At 41.5% G+C, this 19,039-nt stretch overlaps 1 protein-coding gene across 5 annotated transcripts in view; it reads right to left on the bottom strand.

The window, feature by feature from the left end:
• Positions 1 to 19,039, bottom strand: part of syk (spleen tyrosine kinase) — a 56,354-nt gene that overhangs the window by 23,512 nt on the left and 13,803 nt on the right. For all 5 annotated transcript variants that reach the window (XM_062484427.1, XM_062484426.1, XM_062484429.1 and 2 more), the window contains 5 exons: positions 18,884 to 18,962; positions 18,487 to 18,646; positions 15,517 to 15,726; positions 14,712 to 14,901; positions 13,690 to 13,830 (listed from right to left, as the gene is read on the bottom strand). In XM_062484427.1, coding sequence (XP_062340411.1) covers positions 13,690 to 13,830; positions 14,712 to 14,901; positions 15,517 to 15,726; positions 18,487 to 18,646; positions 18,884 to 18,962 — 780 coding nt within the window. The remainder of the gene's footprint in view (positions 1 to 13,689; positions 13,831 to 14,711; positions 14,902 to 15,516; positions 15,727 to 18,486; positions 18,647 to 18,883; positions 18,963 to 19,039) is intronic.

Genomic DNA, 19,039 nt, shown 5'->3' with positions numbered 1-19,039 from the left:
AGGAGCACCGACAACGTCGGCAAACCTGCGCCTGGCCTCATTCTTTTTATTAATGTCTTTGTACAAATACAGAGACGTATCGTACAGGACTGGATATGCAGCCACACAGGCGATTAGTTTCTCCTCCATTTTAAAAACTGAAAGCTAGAAATGTTTACCATGGTTGCTACGTTACGAGAAACAAGAACACACTGCCATTGGCCATCGCTAGCGAAAATCGCTCATCATTTGCATAAAGTTGAGAAAATCTCAACTCGACCGCGTCGAGTCGCTACCCACAATGCACCACGCAAGCGATTCGCCTGGCTCCATTGAAAATGAATGGAAAACATGTTGTCGCTCGCATCGCGTCGCTGCAGTGTAACAGTGCGTGTCCACTGCAGCGACGCGAATCGCTTGCCATCGCTCGCCTTCCCACAGTTCACCACACTCAAGGGCGTTTCAAACAGATGAATGTAGAATGTAGTTCTCTAAAATCACTGTTGTAGTTCTCATGGCCAAGTGTGCAGACTTGGGGTTACGTAGTTGCAACATCGATCAAAATACAACTTGTATACAAAATACAAAACTGCTTAATAGACATACACGTTGACATGTGTAAAAAACGTTTTACTATATTCCTCAGTCTCTGCTAATCTGTCGATACGATAGTGAGTTCCAGCCGGGCTAGCTAGCTAGCTAGTTACTACAGAACGAAGTTACGTAATGTCACTAGACTGAATTAGAAAGTACAAGCACCAACAACTTCGGCAACCTTGCGCCATGCATCGTTTTTTTATTATTAACATCTCTGTACAAATACAGCTATGTATCGTACAGGACTGGGTAAGCAGCCACACAAACGATTAGTTTCTCCTCCACCTTGAAACCTAGAAAGCTAGAAATGTTTACCATGGTTGCTACGTTACGAGAAACAAGAAAACACTCCGATTGGCCATCGCTAGCGAAAATCGCTCCTCATTTGCATAAAGTTGAGAAAATCTCAACTCTGTCGCGTCGCGTCGCTACCCACAATGCACCACGCAATCGATTCTCCTGGCTCCATAGAAAATGAATGGGAAACATGTTGTCGCTCGCATCGCGTCGCTGCAGTGGACACGCACAGTAAACGCACCTTAAGACGAGGGAACCTAGGCTTGTAAAAATCGCCAACCTAGGCTTGTAAAAATCGCCTCGGTTCGTCAAACTACAACTAGCAATACGCTAGGAAGGCAGTGCGCGTTCACGCGTAGGGGAGTGGGATTCTGCGGGGGAGTGAGAATTCGGTCCAACACCTGGAGCCGAGTGCACCAGCTGGGCGTACGCCTGGGTGTAACGCTACGTCCGATGTAGAACTGAAAGTTACGACTAACTTAAAGTTACGACTAGTGCACCAGTTAGACTTAAGCCCTTTATGTGCTGCACCTGGGTGTACATTTTACGCCTAGTGGGGAGCAGGCGTAAGTTGGAAAATCGGACTAATATCCATGGTAATTATAATGTACAACAGTTTGATCGCACATGCAGCGCGTCTTGTTTATAGGCAACATATGGAAAGGACATTAAGGCGAGAAAAAGTTGTCTGTGATCGCACAAATCCACTGTTAATTTTATTGGTGATCGATTTCCAAGCTGATTGTTTCTGTTTGTTTGTGTTGATATTATTACATTTCCCCGTGAGCACGCTTCTATTCTGAGTAAACAACTCAAGAAGTTTTCTAATTTCTCTATCAGTAAAATGTATTTTCCTTTTCTTTCTTTTTTAAATCCATGGCTTGTTTTGAAGGGAGATAGGCTAGCTAAGTGCGCTTTGGATAGGCTCTTAAATGTGTTGCTTGGCAACGATCGACGCTTTCGCATTTTCACAAGGACGCGCATCTTAAAACCAGGCGTAGCTACGACCGTGGCCTGTCAAGCTTGGTGCACTCGGTGTAAATTCAAATCACAAAATCGGACGTAGCTAAGACCGACGTAGGAGTTAAGACCAACTTTTTTACGCCCAGCTGGTGCACTCGGCTCCTGGCCCTGAGTTAAGCAGCTCGTTAACTTCTGGGAGATAGCTAGGCTAACTGCTTTACAGCAAGGCAGCTGCAGAAACGCCACAAGCAAAGAGGCCAGGGTGATAACTATTTACTAATTTTACTTTGTGATATGACACACAATTGTGATGTGTAATGTACAATATAAACTGATATTATTAAGGAAGTACATCTACTTTCGGGAAACAGTAGTCTACTATTTCACTGAAGTATTAGCATCACGACATTAGCCTCTGTTGCCCGGGCAACACATACAACAGTGGTCTATGATGCATCTGTTTTCAATCGTTAAAATATAAATTCCTCACAAATAGTTTTCAGGAAAAAAAAATTGTAGGTCCAATCAGCGAACAGAGGGAGTGGCTGAGAACGATGACGTTGATGTCGTGCACTAGTTTGAGTTGTAGTTCAGTAATGGCGGCGGAGAAAGATGCGAGCGAAGCTATTCTGCGGTTGTGACAACGCTGCCGAATATCCATAAATTAAAGCCGGAGCAAGAACAATCCTTGCTGAGTTTTGTTGGTGGTCATGATGTTGTGGCCCTCCTCCCCACGGGGTTCGGGAAAAGTTTGATTTTCCAGCTACGGCAGCTAGCTCCGTGGTGAAGGAGTTGGCTAAGGCGAACACTAGTGATTGGTTATGGCAGATCAGAGTGGCTCTGGGCAGATCCAATAGTTTTAGACTTCAACAGAGTACCCGCCTTCAAGGAAGTTAACGCTTGTCAATGGAGCGATCCCAGACCCTCTGTACAAATGAAATGTACAAGGGTCTGGTTAGGACCAGGCTAATATTACGGTGGCCCTGAAGTGCAAATCACACCCACTAACATGAGTGCATCCCCCAAATGAAAACACTCCCCCTAAATACGAGTCAACTCCCCCCAAATAGGATGACTTGCTCACCTCCCCCCAATCCAAAGACACGCTCCCCCAAATGGGAAACGACATTACATTAACTCAAAACGGAAAGGGTAGGTACAACACTTCGTCGCTGAATGGATGCAGTAACTAACAAGAAATTGATCGACAGAAGTACAAAATGCAATAGCCTGACAAGTTACGTGCACCAGGACATTTGATTGGCTATCGAAGCATGTAGCAAATATTAGGCTACTTATGCAAAAGTATATATTGCGTGTTAAACGTCAAAATCGATAGCCAAACAATTATCCTGGTCCACGTAACTCTGTCATTGTGGCATTTCGTTCTTCTGTTGTGGACTATTAGTTTTTTCTTCTGAAAAGTCCTGCTTCCTTCAACTGTGTTTTTAGCGTGCGCATAGGCTACTTATTTTAATGTTGTGAAACGTTAACAGCATATCTATTTAATTTCATAGGAATGTCCCTGATTAAAATAAAGAGTAGTGCAAGTCATGACTCTGAATTGTTAACACAAATGTTTCTTCTTTTTTTCCAACCAAAATGATCAACTTCATGGTAATTACAGAGTTACGTGGACCAGGATGGTTGTTTCGCTATCGATTTTGACGTTTAACATGCAATTTATACTTTTGCATAAGTAGCCTACTACTTGCTACATGCTTTGATAGCCAAACAAATGTCCTGGTGCACGTAACTCTGTCAGACTATTGCATTTTGTACTTCTGTCTATCAATTTCTTGTTAGTTACTGCATCCATTCAGCAACGAAGTGTAACCCTTTCCGTTTTGAGTTAATGTAATGTGTTTTTGAGTTAATGTAATGTCGTTTCCAATTTGGGGGAGCGTGTCCTTGTATTGGGGGGAGGTGAGCAAGTCATCCTATTTGGGGGGAGTTGACTCGTATTTGGGGGGAGTGTTTTCATTTAGGGGATGCACTCATGTTAGTGGGTGTGATTTGCACTTCAGGGCCACCGTACTATATCACATTTTGTGTTGTTACTGACAATGATCGCTACCAGTGAGCTTTTTATGAATGAGCGATTTTCCACTAAATAAATGTCAAGCTTATTTACGTTTTGGGGGAATATTTTCAGTTAGCAGATGGTACTGTTTGAATCGCGATTCCATCTTCTACTGCCGGTAACGTCGTAGAATAATCTTCAAAGGGGGTTCTTTATTAATGAATGAATTCAATATGAGTAGGCTAAATGCCTGAAAATATCACGAGAAGGGAAAAAACTTAAAAGGACATTTAAGTCATAGAGATTAGGTCAATTTTTACACCGGTCTGCCAAATGTATTCGTTTTTATTCTACTATGAGGCTGCCTCTTGCAGGGGAAATGAGAAGACATCTATTTCATTCTCCACTTCACTCGTATTTTCAGTTGTAAATGAGCCGGAAAAAAAAAATGCTTTTAAATCTATGTAATCTTTATAAATAATAAGTATGCATTTTTATATAAAATATACAGAAATTTCAGTTGTAAAAATGTCATTAAAAAATGGACCCCTGTGCAACCGACGCAAGCAAGCACACCCTACAATTTGAAATTGTACCCTCTCTAGTTCAAGATGCTTTCTGTCATTTTAGTTAGTTCTTATCACGCTTATGTCTGTTCAAGAGCTCATTCTTCTGATCAGTTTGTTTTTAATTTGTTATTTGACAATTCATAGTTTTCAGTCACGTGACATCCGCAGAGACCTGGAGGGCAGAAAGCTGCTGGCATAGCGGCTCACACCGTTGAGACGCAGCAAAAGCCGGCAAATTTACCTTCCCACGTTTCTTTGGATCACCTCTTAGCTAAAGAAAATGAAAGATATGGACACACACTGCAAGTGTTGGGCACTTGCGATCCATATACAGCACCGACCCGCTGCCGTATTTCTGCCCCTAAAAACCGCAAGGTTTTTATATATGTGATGACTATGTGATATCATAACTGTAAACTAGCTAACCCCTCTCTCTCTTAAACAACTGCTAACTATTCAAACGGAAAGTCAACTTTTCCTTTAATTTTTACTTATTACAACCTCAATTCCAAAAAAGTTGGGATGCTGTGAAAAACCTAAATAAAAACAAAGGACCAAATGAGTATGAAAAACAGTCTTAACACAAGCCTCATTGTCTTTGTTTTACATTGCATTTTTACATGCATTTTGAATTTAGTTGTGTCTAACACAACAACTAGCTAACTTTAACTCACTACGACCACTGCAGTTGGTCGCCTCAAAACACAACAAACTATGTCAAACCGATTACATAAAGATGTGTTTTATGGCAAAAAATATTATAATTAATATACCTGTATATTCTTGTGTTTAATTTCACTTGAGATTGATGAAGTGTTAGCTGCAAATAAGTTTGGACGGCTGGCATTGTTTGCCCTCCCCGGAGGCAGAGGTAACGTTAGGTTTAATGGCACAAATCCAATCTCCTCCTCTGGATTTTCTTTATCGGACGAAATTCTAAAGAAACACAGCCCAGGCTTGTCTCCTCTTCGATTACTGCATCCGATAGAACAACAACTATCCGGCATTTTGGAAACACAAAAGCAACAGACAAAATGTATGACTTTATAATGGGTGGCGGGCAGCGGAAAGTCTTTTTTGCCCTCCAAGGGGGCGTGCCCCTTGGAACGGGACGTCACGTGAAAACTATGAATAGAAAAAGGGGTTAGTGTGTCCTTATGATTGGGTCGGGTGAATGTCGATCAAGACCTCGATACCGCGGCCAAAGCCATATAAAAAGTGTTATGACACTCTTTGATCTCACCGACACGTGATCACGTGGTTCAAGTAGCTTGCTGTAGTTCTAAAAAATCTACTGCTGTCAACCTGAATGGCTTTCGACGGGACAGACAGCAGCGCCATCTCGATTTACGGACATTTTCGGTATATTAACACATAATATCAATTGGTTACTGGTGTGTTGCATCATGTATATGGCAGCAATATTGTGAAGCAGAGCTAGAAATGGCTATGCAGGCTACCATACTGTAGCCTAATGAGAACTATTGTTCTACTTAACATTTAACCTTGGACTGTTGAAGTAAATGGGACTTGTTAAACACGTTTTTTTTATTCATCAGCCCACTTACAATTTACCACGTTAACAACACTTATATTTCAGTCCCCCCAGGATTTCGCGGGCCTTTTTTGTGATAGTTGCGGGCTAAAATTCCTGATTTCGCGGGAGCTTTTCTAAAAAGTTGCGATGAAAGTTGCTGTGTTTTTTAGGTGTTTGTTGCGATGAAATTGCGGGAGCAAGTGAAAGTTGTGATAAAAAGTTGCGAATTTCCCTCTTTGTAATTTTAATTGAGTTATTGGTTGAAAATTAAGTAATTAACAAACAACATCAAAGAATAAAACCATTGAGAAATGCTCCCCTAAATAACATTACCAACATGCCAATTTTCATCATATCCCATTTTTAATCCTTATCTAACCAGGATTTACATTCGCATGCATTGAAGGGAGGAATCTCCCTTTTTTTAACAAAAAATATTGACATCTCTATATGTCTGCAATACCGCTCTCGGCCTCTACGCAACTCGGCGCTATCACGCTTGCCAGGCATAGACAGTAGAAGAAAGCACACACAGCAATTGACTGGTTGGGCAACCCTGGATACAGGACTGTTAACGGTGTGTTTTTCGCCTGGAAGTCTCTATAAATCTGGCACCTTATTGAACGAAATTAAAAAGAGTGAAAGAGTTCACAGACACCAGAATGAATACGTTCACAGTATCGTTCATCAGGCAGTAATACAGTACGTTCAGTTCACGTTCACCAAAATTATCAACGAGTTCATGAACTTTCGTTCAATGAACGCGTTCAGGCGTAGGATTTAACCCCTACTGGAGAGAGTTGTGGGAGACGACGATGATTGGTCAAAGTTGCGGGAAAATTGCGGTGATTGGTTAAAATTGCAACGTAGCGCTGAATTCGCGGGGAATCGTTGAATTCGCGTGAATTGGTGCGATCGCAACATCGCGAATTCCTGGAGGGTCTGATATTTGTAGTAGCCTACTTGATGCAAGTTGAATCTAATCTAGATAGCAATCACACCAGCAACTGCTAAATTTAAGAAAGGAGTTTGGTAAATAGAACAGAATATAGGCAAGGCAACCAATTACATTTAATAAAACATTTTATTCTACAATATGTCCAGTAAGAGGGTCAAGTTGGTTTTTAGTGAGTGGACCTGAAATTCCTGACGAGCGTCGAGAGCTAGCTGGCCGATAGGGGACCCCTAAATCTGCAATTCATTGTTGCTAGCTCTAATCAGATGTACTAACTAGGCTAATAAGAGAAGACTAACTTTGTATGCCAACAAACACCAATAACTAGAACTAATTTGACAGACCAAAAAAAACAACTGACTTCTTTAACCCTTGTGTTATCTTCGGGTCATTCTGACCCATCAGTCATTGTGACCCACTGTTGTATTGCGACAACTTTACCGCATACAAAAACAAAGTGAAGCATTTTCTTTTAACCGGTGGGCTGTCTCAGACCCCCCACATTGCGAAGGTTAAAAGAAAATTATTTTTATTTGTTTTTGTATTGGGTAAAATTGGGTAAACACAACGATGGTTCGTTATGAACCTTTGGGTCATGTGACCCGAAGACAGCACAAGGGTTAAAGATCCTGTAAAGTATTCCATGTTTTGCTTCTAAGTACATTATATACGTGTGAAATTAGTTCCTGAAAGCATGTGCAAAGCGCAAAAACTTTGTCGCACTGAAATGTGGAGTTAGACCGAAGAACAGTTTCTCTTCCGTTTTTAGATCAGGTTTTAATGGGCGGAGACAAAAAATGCCCTATCTACATCATTTCGCCCCATCTACGTCAGATCACTGAATGGCTCCTCCTGCTGTACTGTTATTGTAGCTTACATCAGCTGGCTAGCTAGCTTCAGGATGTCTCCCACCACCCGCAACTGCATCTTCCCTGGATGCAAGAACTCCAGCTGCGCTGCAACGCCATTTAAGTTGATAATGAAAGGAAAAATAGGTGGATAGATTATGTGAAGAGCCACGCTCATGGAAAGCTTCGGATAAACTCCAACAGCCGCCTCTGCGCCACTGACCATTTCACGGCGGACAGTTTTAACATGGACCATAGACAGGGTTCACCAACACACGGCTTCTCTTGCAGCACAGAGCCGTACCGAGCATCGCCCCCTGGCCGTTCATCCTCCGGTCGCACATGGACCATCCACCGCCGCCAGCAGTTCATCACTCAGTTCTGTGTGCTTGTTATAATTATACTAGATAACTTTTCCAGAGGTATCTCTGCTATGAGTTAGTGCAAACCGCTAACTTGATATTAGGCTACTCGGTGTAGAATGATGGTATTTTGGTGAAATGGTAGCTAATGTGCTAGAAGTAGTTGGAGAGCTCACTGTCTGCTGTCTGCTGTAAATGTTTACTCCTGTGTTACAGCTCAGGGGAATATTTCATTTATATGCATCTGTATGTTTCACTAATTGAACAAATACATTCTAATTCTATACTGTTTTGTTCGGCTTGACGTAGCGTCCATTATCTGGGTCGTAGGTAGCTTACTTGAGAGAGGCGGCGCCTTCCAGCGAGGGGGCCGAGCTTCAGCTCCTTCAGGCGACACGCCTGAAGGAGACGCCCCCCAGTCTCGAACAGAGAAGACTGCTGATTTTCTTACGATTTCAAAGCCTAATTGAACATACTTGTCGGGTTTTTTTTTCATTCGAATTTGGATGGGTAGTTAATAACACATTATTCTGTGGTGTGGTGAACTTGAAACTCGTTTTTAATTCCACTTTACATGATCTTTAATGATACACGTGCTCTCTAGCTAGCCACAGTAAAATGTTGTTTACGTTAGATACTAGACCTACAGTCTAGCTCTAACTGCAATTAGAATCTAACAAGCTATTATGTTACGATAAACTTGAAGTAAAGCTGGCTATATAAAATATTACTAATAAAAATTGATAAGGGATCCACTAATGTGTTGAAATATGAAAAAATTCAGCAATTTATCAATTTACCAGCTAACTTGCTTCGGAAACACTGAAAATGAATGGGGTTGAAAGTTGGATATATACAACGTTTGGAACTATAGGTCGCACATGACACGCTTTACTTCCGCATTCTTCGATTACAATGGAAGTCCATGGAAGTGTCACAACTCTCTTTTTATATGGCTCCACGGCTCCACCACCCGATCACTATGGCGCAGACTCTGGCTCCAAATTACATCACCAGTGCAAGATGGCAGCACTCGTATCCGGGATATTTTGGCTTCATTTTCTTACAGTGGGAGGAAGCGGAGTTGTTGCCCCTTGATCGAGTTGACATGTTAGTAGCTAGCTTGTCAATAAATTGTAAACGATGGCTTGTAAACAGAACTTGTTGCTATGGTTACTCATTTTAGACACAGGCTCATTATACTATGTATCCAGCGCAATCATTTAGAACAGGAAACAGACAGTTTTACTGAAACTACTTAGTAGGTGTACATTATCACATGATAACGGACACCCCTGCTGCCAATCAGAATTGAGTATTCACCCAGACCATGGTATAAACTGAAATGGCATATCCACTTAAAAATTTGCTTTCTATTAGTTAACTAGCTAGCATTTGATCCATAAAGAAAACCCTGCTTACCTAGCGATTGCGTTCGCAATCTTTCGCTTGTCTTTATTGAGGTTTTCAGAGAAAGCAATGCACTTTATAGGACTATTTAATATATTTTGGTTATCATTTAATCACTCATCCGAGCAATACACAGTATTTAACACACACTGTGGTTCAGGCTCTTAGAACTGAGCAAAAGTTACACTGTGTAGTCCATAGTGCAGCTCATCGTTATGTATAGGGCCACCTCAACATGGTGGACAGGGATCAATTCCGAAACTAGCGACAAATAATTTTTAGGGTTCTTGAAGCGCTTATCCAAACAATGTCAAACTGCACTGCACATCCTTGGATTCTTAAATGCTCACCGGAAAATGTACAACTTTGCACACTGCCCGGTTCTTGAGATAATCGTTAAACAATTGTTGCATTGCTCCTGACTTCCTTTGACCTGATGCTGCTGAACACACCGGCGACCCACAGGGCAGGCAAACAGCTCGACCTCATCCTGACACGTAACTGTATCACTGACTTAACCTCTGTAACCCCACTACACATCTCTGATCACTTCTTTATCCAGTTCTCTGTCTCTCTCCCCCCAACTCCTCCTGTCTCCCCACCCCTCGTAACTTTCCATCGCAAACTCCGTTCCCTATCCCCCTCACATTTCTCCTCCATTGTAACATCCTCCCTCCCATTGACAAGTTCACGTCCCACCCCACTGACACTGCCACCAACACCCTGTTGTCCATATTAACTGCATCACTTGACACTCTCTGTCCCTTGTCAACCAGGCCTGCACAATCTTCTCCCCCCTGCCCGTGGCTCACGGATGTTATTCGTGAAGAACGGTCCACCCTTAGGGCAGCTGAGAGGAGATGGCGTAAGTCCAAAGAGGTCTGGACCTTGATAAGTATCACTCCCTCCTTTAATCCTTCTCTGCTGGCATAACTGGTGCTAAAACCCACTACTTCCTGAACAAAATTAACTCTGCCTCAAACCCTCACAAACTTTTCTCTACCTTCTCCACCCTTCTTATCCCACCTCCCCCGCCCCACCCCCTCCTTCTCTGACGGCAGATGACTTCTCCTCCTTCTTTGAGGAAAAAGTCACTGACATTAGCAGCCAGTTCCCTGTGCACACCGTTCATACCCGCTCACCCTCTATGACTGACCCAACAAAAAAAATGACTAAATGTAAACTAAATTCCTTAACTCTTTCTCTCCCCTGTCCGAGGCAGAGATCTCTGACCTCATTCTCTCTCATCGCCCCACCTTCTGTCCCCTCGATCCAGTCCCCTCTCCTCTATTTCAAACCATCTCCCCCTCCATCATAACCTTTCTTCTCCATGTCCTTAACTCCTCCCTTATTTCCGGCACCTTCCCCTCTGCCTTCAAACAGGCCAGAGTTACCCCTCTACTCAAAAAATCATCCCTTAACCCTGCCGTCCTCCAGGACTACAGACCAGTATCACTGCTACCCTTCTTTTCAAAAACAATTAAATGTGCTGTATCTAACTAACTGTCAAACTTTCTCTCTCAGAACAACCTGCTTGACCCAAACCAATCAGGCTTCAAGACTGGCCATTCCACAGAAACTGCCCTCCTGTCAGTCACCACTGCCCTCCAGACTGCCAGAGCGGCTTCGAGGTCATCCGTCATCATCCTGCTGGACCTTTCTGCAGCGTTTGATACGGTTAACCATCAGATCCTGCTTGCTAGACTTTCTGAGATGGGCATCACTGGCACTGCACTTCAGTGGATCTCATCTTACCTGTCGGGAAGGTCCTACTGGGTCTCCTGGGGAGGCAAAGTGTCAGGCCTTCGCCAGCTCTCCACTGGTGTCCCACAGGGCTATGTCCTCTGACCCCTCCTCTTCTCCCTGTACACCACCTCACTTGGACCAATCATCACCTCCCATGGCTTCTCCTACCACTGCTACGCTAACGACACGCAGCTGTACCTGTCGTTCCCCCTGACTGATCAGGGGATCTCAGCTAGGATAAAGCCTGCCTCACAGACATCTCCGCGTATATGACCAAGCACCACCACCAGCTGAACCTCGCCAAAACAGAACTTCTCATCATCCCGGCCAAACCCTCCATCTCCCACGATCTCTCAATCACCCTGGGATCTGCGATGGTGACCCCTTCATCCTCTGCCAGGAACCTGGCAAGGATGAAGGATGGATGACAAGCTCTCCCTCACTGCCCAAATTGCTGCGGTCTCCCGGTCGTGTAGATTCATCCTCTACAACATCCGTAAGATCAGGAGATACCTGTCTGAGCATTCCACCCAGCTGCTAGTCCAAGCACTTGTCCTCTCCAAGTTGGAATACTGCAACTCGTTGCTCGCCGGTCTCCCAGCATGCGCAACCCGCCCTATCCAGAGGATTCAGAACGCAGCGGCCCGCCTGGTCTTCGATCTACCCAGACACTCCCATGTTACCCCGCTCCTCATCTCCCTCCACTGGCTTCCCATCATGGCCCGTATCAGATTCAAGGGCTGGGAAATATTTTTTTTTATCGATTTATCGAAGTAATGACTTCCCTCAATAAACTTATCGTAATATTAATTCATTTTCAATAATATCGATAATGTCGATAGAGAATAATTAAGAACAGCAGTCCATTTAATTTCTGTGATGCAGCAGGAAGTTGCGGAGAAATGGTAGCCTACGCGCACTAAAATATACTGAGCACCTCAAGTGGAGTAGCTAATGTTAACCGCGTAAAATGATATTGAGTCATATTGCCGAAAACAGTGCCAGCGATAGCCATGGTGAGGGAGCAACTTCCAATGAAGAAATTATTGATAAAAAGGGTTCGTCTTCTTCAGTCTTTTGGAATTGGTTTGGCTTTTTGAAATCCGACAAAGAGCAGAGCAATGTTTGGTGCAAATTGTGTAGTAAATAGTGGCTACCAAGTCTGGTAATACGACAAACCTTTTTCACCGACTGAAGCAAAATCACTCGTTGGAACATGCAGAAAGTGTGAGTTTGCGCCAAGGTATTGATAAAAAGCAAGGTTTTAAAAAGCTTAAGTTACTTGACCCCAGGTACGTGCTCCCTGGCCGCAAACATGTCTCTCACACCGCGCTGCCTAAACCTTTTGCAGAGTGTAGGGGAAAAGTTGAGGAAAATACTTATTTTGCTACTACTACGGATCTGTGGTCTATCGTCTTAATTATCATTATCGAATGGAAATATAAATATCTATATCGATTATTTTTTACCCATATCGCCCAGCCCTACCTGGTACTGACCTTCCGAGCAGTGAACGGGACTGCTCCCGACTAAATCAAGTCTCTCTTCCAGGCTTACACCCCCACCCACCACCTACGGTTGTCTTCTGACAACCGTCTGGTGGTCCCACCTCTCAAGAGCACCCGCTCCCAACCCAAGCTCTTCTCCTGTCTGGCCCCCCAATGGTGGAATCAACTCCCCACCTCCATCAGAGACACTGACTCTCTCCCCACCTTCAAGAAAAGGCTTAAGACGCACTTGTTCCGGGTGTACAACGGTACTTAGGAATGATTTGCTGGACCTGATGTTAGCTTCCTCCAGGAACACAATGACTCTTACTGAGGGATTTGTTGCTCTTGTTGGTTAGTTGTAACTGATTTAACTTCTTGTACTCGCTGTGAATTATATTATATCATTGTTGCTTGCTTTTTTCTACAGGTACACTCTTGCACTTTTGAGGTTCATGTTGTTTAATTTGTAACTTATTTAACTACATGCTCTTATAGTTCTCCCCATTGGCACTTATTTGCTTTTCACAATGTATGCTTCATGTTTGGCTACTCGCAATGTTTTGGGGCTATCTCGTTTTTATGATCAGTGACCCATGCTCTTTTGTAAAGCTCGCTCTTGGAAGTCGCTTTGGATAAAAGCGTCTGCTAAATTAATAAATGTAAATGTAATGCATTAAAATCCTACTATAAAACTTGTACAGACAGATTTCTCGCATGACTGTTTGTTCTAGTACAGCCCATATGCTCCTTGACTCATAAAGTCAACTGATTGTCAAGCCCTTTGATGAATGAAATGTTTCAGGTTTGTAGGTAATACAAATTTAAAAAAATCTATAGATGAGGGATACTAAACACCAATATGAAAAAAGCATGATTGTGAGTGCTGTTATTATTTATACTATCAGTGTACTACCTTGTACGGTTTCTGCCCTTGTGAATAGGCCTCCCACATTAGGACTCCAAAACTCCACACATCACTCTTTGATGAAAACTTGAAGAAATTCATGCACTCTGGGGCGTACCATTTCACTGGCCACTTCCCATGGCTTTTGGCCTAAAGGAGGAAGTAGAATCAGGTTAATGATTACACATCATTGAGCAATAATTTTGCAATAACAATACATTTATTTATGACACAAATTGACTGAAAATGTTTCAACATCACATAAAGCAGCAACAAAGATTGTGACTGACAGCATCAGTCCACCTGATGTAGCATGTACAGTGCATTGAGGGTCAGAAATGTGTCTAACTTGACACAATGTTTTAAAAATATTAGAACTTTTTACTCTCTAAAGTCTGCACTTGCTCTACCATAAATTGTAACAGATGTGAATGTGATCATCAGAATTGCTTCGTCTCATTGGGTCCCTCAAGAGATTGATCTTGAGATCGCTAACTCATGCACCGAACTGATCACCTCTCATAAATATTGCTTTGGTCAGTTACCCAACCAAACAGCCAAGTCAAAGTCAAAGTGAACTTTATTGTCAATCAGACCATGCAACAAGTAGTTACACAGACGATCTAAATTGCGTTTCTCCAAGCTAACAAGGCATGGGTAGGCGTTATTTATATTGAGGGGTGAATTGAACCATTTCAACTTTGTTACACTGACCCCTAAACTCACTCTTTTACACCCCTGCTGTTCGAGCAGAGCCCAACTGTGTTTCCAGAGTCATTACTTTCACTGGTGTCATTATGTTGCTCCCAGTATTGCTTCCTAATTTACTCTACAGGCTTTGATCTTAATAAATGCTCATAAATGCTACCAATTGACAGCTACATCACCAAAAAACTAACTAATTAGCAAAAACACATTTGATTTTAGAGTGGGTGGTTTTCATAATCAGGAATGATTAAGTTAAATAATTCCTAAACAAATCAAAGACAATTCAAAAGATACAATGCTATATATCAAGGCCCTTCATTGACCTTATAGTAGTTCTCCTCCTCTGTGAGGACCTTGGAGAGCCCAAAGTCACTGATCTTAGCATAGTGCTGGGTGACAAGGAGCACATTCCTGGCTGCAAGATCCCTGTGGACAAAGTTGTGTTCCTCCAGGTACTTCATGCCCATAGAGACTTGGTGCACCAGTTCTGTGATGTTCTTAATGGAGATCTGCCTAAGAAAACCACAATTAAATACCAATACATTATCTGTAATACGCTGGAAGAGGAATAGTGATTACAATAATTGACTGTGTTAAAACACATTATACAGCACTGCAGTGATGTGGTGGTAGAGCGCAGGGAGGTTAGGCTTGAAAGTTGTTGGTGGTGGTGGGTGTAAATGTGACTTTTGGGTTACTTGAAAGAGGTATGATGTGACATGGGAGATTACCCAAATGTCCCTGCCAAGGGATTATTAAAGTGTTACTTCATCTTAAAAGGTACAGTAGGTAAGTGAAAAGTTTTGTCCCCGTTAATCATGTTGGTTAAATTCTAAAATCTTTCTTATTTATTTTATAATATTACCTAGTACAGCTTTAAACAACTGAGTAAAGATCATGTTCAATAACTGTATTCATCTGTAATGAGACATTAGACACCAACCTTTGTGAGTACAATAAGGATACAGGAAGATTTTACTAGGGTTTTGTACTTGAGTAGGCTAGCAGAGTGTCATTCTCCCCTAGATAACGAGGTTTTTCTAAAGTTTTTCTTGTTACTGTATTTCAATCTCTTAAAAAAGGTTTGGATGAATGCCTCTGGTAATGAGTACAGTCAAGGAAACCTACTTGTGCTTCTGCAGAAACTTGTTGAGCTGTCCCAGGTCTGCAAGCTCCATGACCAGCATAAGATTCTCGGCCTCGCAGATTCCAATCATCCGGACAATGTAGGGGTTGTCCAGTTGCTGCATGACACTGGCCTCCCTCAGCATCTCATCACGCACGGCCGGGTTGTTGTCATCATTTTTCAAGATCTTCACTGCCACCGGCTTCTCTGTCCTGGGATGGAAAGAAGGGAACTGCTGAAATTTGACTGTCCACTGAGCTTATCAGTATTGGCCTGGCCAACACATAGGCTATTGTGTTACACGACAGTACTGTAGTGTCTTGGGCCAAACTTTTACCAAGCAACAGTTGTATTTATGTTAATGAAGATGGCATCCACTGAGGCTTTTTCAATGAGATGTTATGGTTTTGGATGCTATGATTAGACAAACAAGAATTATTATTGTGATAGGTATGGCATTGTTATTGTATTTTGGTATTCTAATACACCAGGGATATACCATGAATATCAATATAGTAATTTACAGTTTTTCCTCAATCTCTTTGGCTCAATTCTACAATGAGTCAGTATATATATTTTTTACAATAAGTTCAAATCTCTGAACAATTTGTTTCTTGTTCACACCAGATTGGAATTTCTTATTTATTACAGTTTTTCTCGATTGCTAACACACAAAAATGGTATGTGTAAGCCATCCTCACAAAACCATTTTGCCAATTCCCAGCAGAAAGACCACGTACCCAGTGCTGGTCCTAGCACATTTGGTGTCCTAGGCAAGGTTTACCCCTAACCCAAACTCAAATGCTTAACAACCAATTGTCCATGTGGGGCGGCTGTGGCTCAGGGGGTAGAGAGGGTTGTCTGTTAATCGCAAGGTTGGTGGTTCGATCCCCGACTCCTCCTAGGTCATGTGCCGAAGTATCCTTGAGCAAGACTCTGAACCCCAAGTTGCTCCCGATGGGGATGGCAGTGCCTTGCATGGTAGCTCGCTGCCGTCGGTATGTGTGAGTGAGAGTTTGAATGGGTGAATGAGAGGCAAACATTGTAAAGCGCTTTAAGTGCTGCTAAGGTAGAAAAGCGCTATATAAATGCAGTCCATTTACCATGTGTACGCAAAAACGGACAAAAATACTCAACATGCTATCAGGAGATTGGAATGAATAAAAAGGGCAACAGGTAAGAATCAATGACTCAAACATCAGAGGATGTTACTTTCCTTGTTTTCTTAGCCTACTTTGTTTTCCGCAGATTCCAATTTGGTGAATTTGTGTTGGTGACTTACAGTAAATTACTGTGACCACTACAGTGACAAGCATGATTGTTTGACAAGCAACTGCAGTACGGTACTCTAGAATGTTTGAATTGAAAATCAACATCCTGTAAAAAGGACAATTTTGGTATTTGTGTGATTGTATGATTAAAGTCAAATGAAATTCAGGGACACATTATAGTTATTGGTTCATGAAAACCTTTTTATAATATTGTTTTCAATGCCTCTCAGCAGTGTGTAAAGAGTATTCAGAAGGTTGATTTTATTTAAGAGCTTTGTGTGTATTTTGAATGCAAAATTTGGTTTCTATGACAGATAATGTGGTTTTGACTACAATGTTTAATTTGGAGTCAAAAGTCAAGGGTTTGGCCAAAACAGTGGAAGTATCAATTGTTATATATTGTTTAGAGTTTTGAGAAAACATAGTACACATTCAAGTGTGTTAGCAATCAAGAAAAACTGTAAGCAAGTTGCACATGTTTTAGCTTGTGTGCAAAAGAGTAAGTACAGTTGTCTACTCACGCTGCTCATTCTTATTTTCATATATATTTTATATTTAAATTGTTGTATTCTTAGATTGTTTAGTTCTTAGAAATAGTAAAACTTTTGTACTTTTACTTAATTTAAGATTCTTATATGTTCAGTGTTTTGCACCTCCCTGCCACAGTAAATTCCGTGTTTGTATAACATACATGGAGAATAAACCGAATTCTGATTCTACAATTGTTCACAATAACTATATGCACATGGCTTGCTGATCAAAACTGGTGAGTTGTTTCTCAGTGAAATTGTCATACTCTTCACAACTTCAAAACATTCTTTCATCATGTGAGCCCTTACAAGCATGATTGATTCAATGATAAAAATCTGTCAGACATACATGTATATACAATAAATATTTATGACATGGAATATTTGCCATGTCTGCTAAATTGGCAAATTCCCTGCAAGGTGACATGGTAATTAAATAGGAATGACAATCTTTCCAATCAACCCACATATTTTTTTTTTGCATGGATGTCATTTTGTGGTAATTTTTAGTTCAGTATATATGACTTTACATGTAAGATGTGTAAAATGTTAGGGAAATGTGTAAAAGAAATTGTGAGCCAATACGGCTCACACAATGACATTTTTTAAAAACATTTTATGTAGCATTGGCCAATTCACTGACACAATGAATGGGTTTTGAAGCATGAAGTAAATGTTTGGGTGAGAAACTAACTTTTGCAGACATGCAATAGAGTTGTGATGTGACGTCCCATTAAACAGTTCTCATATGTCAGTTGACATAGTAAATATGTATTGTGTAAATATCTATGACATGGAATGTGTGATGTCTGCTACATTGCTAAATTACCTGCCAGGTGACATAGTAATGAAATAGATGTTGTGATGTCCCAAACTGCACGATTGCACTTATAGTTTAGAGAATGTTAAGACAAAGAAAAAAAAACGATTGAGGAAAAACTGAAAAGTAAAAATCAAATTACCTTTTGCAGGTGAGCTATCATGTTGTGCCGTACCATATAAGCTATTCTGACAAATGCACCTAGAGCTTTGAGAATGTTATTACTGTTTCAAGAAATTAACCAAAGCCATTGAGAAAAACTGTAATATAAAATGACCACAAGAAGGTGCTACAATGCAGTGGTTCTGCATCACAGAGTAAGTTTGTGTTTTATGGTTCAAGGTTACCCACTTCCTCATCTTGTAGACGCCTTTAAGGACTGTGCCAAAGTTCCCAGAACCTAACTCTCCATCTTCTAGGAAGAGCTGTTTGCGGTCTACGGTGCAGGTCCTAAGCTCATCTGGGTCTGCGTAGGGACTCTCATACACCTCTGTGTCCATAGGCATGGCCTCTGTTGAACACACAACACACACCGCCTTAAAGTACTATGATAGTTGACTTACAATGACAGAAATAGGTAATCCCTAAAATAGGGATTACTAGACGGAATGCTTTTTTCTCCACATTTTCAAGTACTTGTGGCTAATATCAATGGATATGTTGAATAAATAATATATTTTGAAATTTAGATCTCAGGTATAGCCCAGAGCAACATTTATTTGTACATGATGGTCCTCTCATTACTTACCTTTGTTGAGCCCCTGATTATTAGGAACCCTGGTTTCATAAGGGTTAAGGTTATCTGTGGTTTTGTTACGTGTCTCCCTCTGGTAATGTAAAGTACACAAGGTTAAGAAGACATATTACATATAATGGCAAATATATTGTAATAATATAGTATTAA

Source organism: Osmerus eperlanus, chromosome 18 (genome assembly GCF_963692335.1).
Source record: "Osmerus eperlanus chromosome 18, fOsmEpe2.1, whole genome shotgun sequence".
NCBI classification, from domain to species: domain Eukaryota; kingdom Metazoa; phylum Chordata; class Actinopteri; order Osmeriformes; family Osmeridae; genus Osmerus; species Osmerus eperlanus.
The sequence above is the reverse complement of the archived record's forward strand: the minus strand, read 5'-3'. Positions and strand labels throughout refer to the sequence as shown.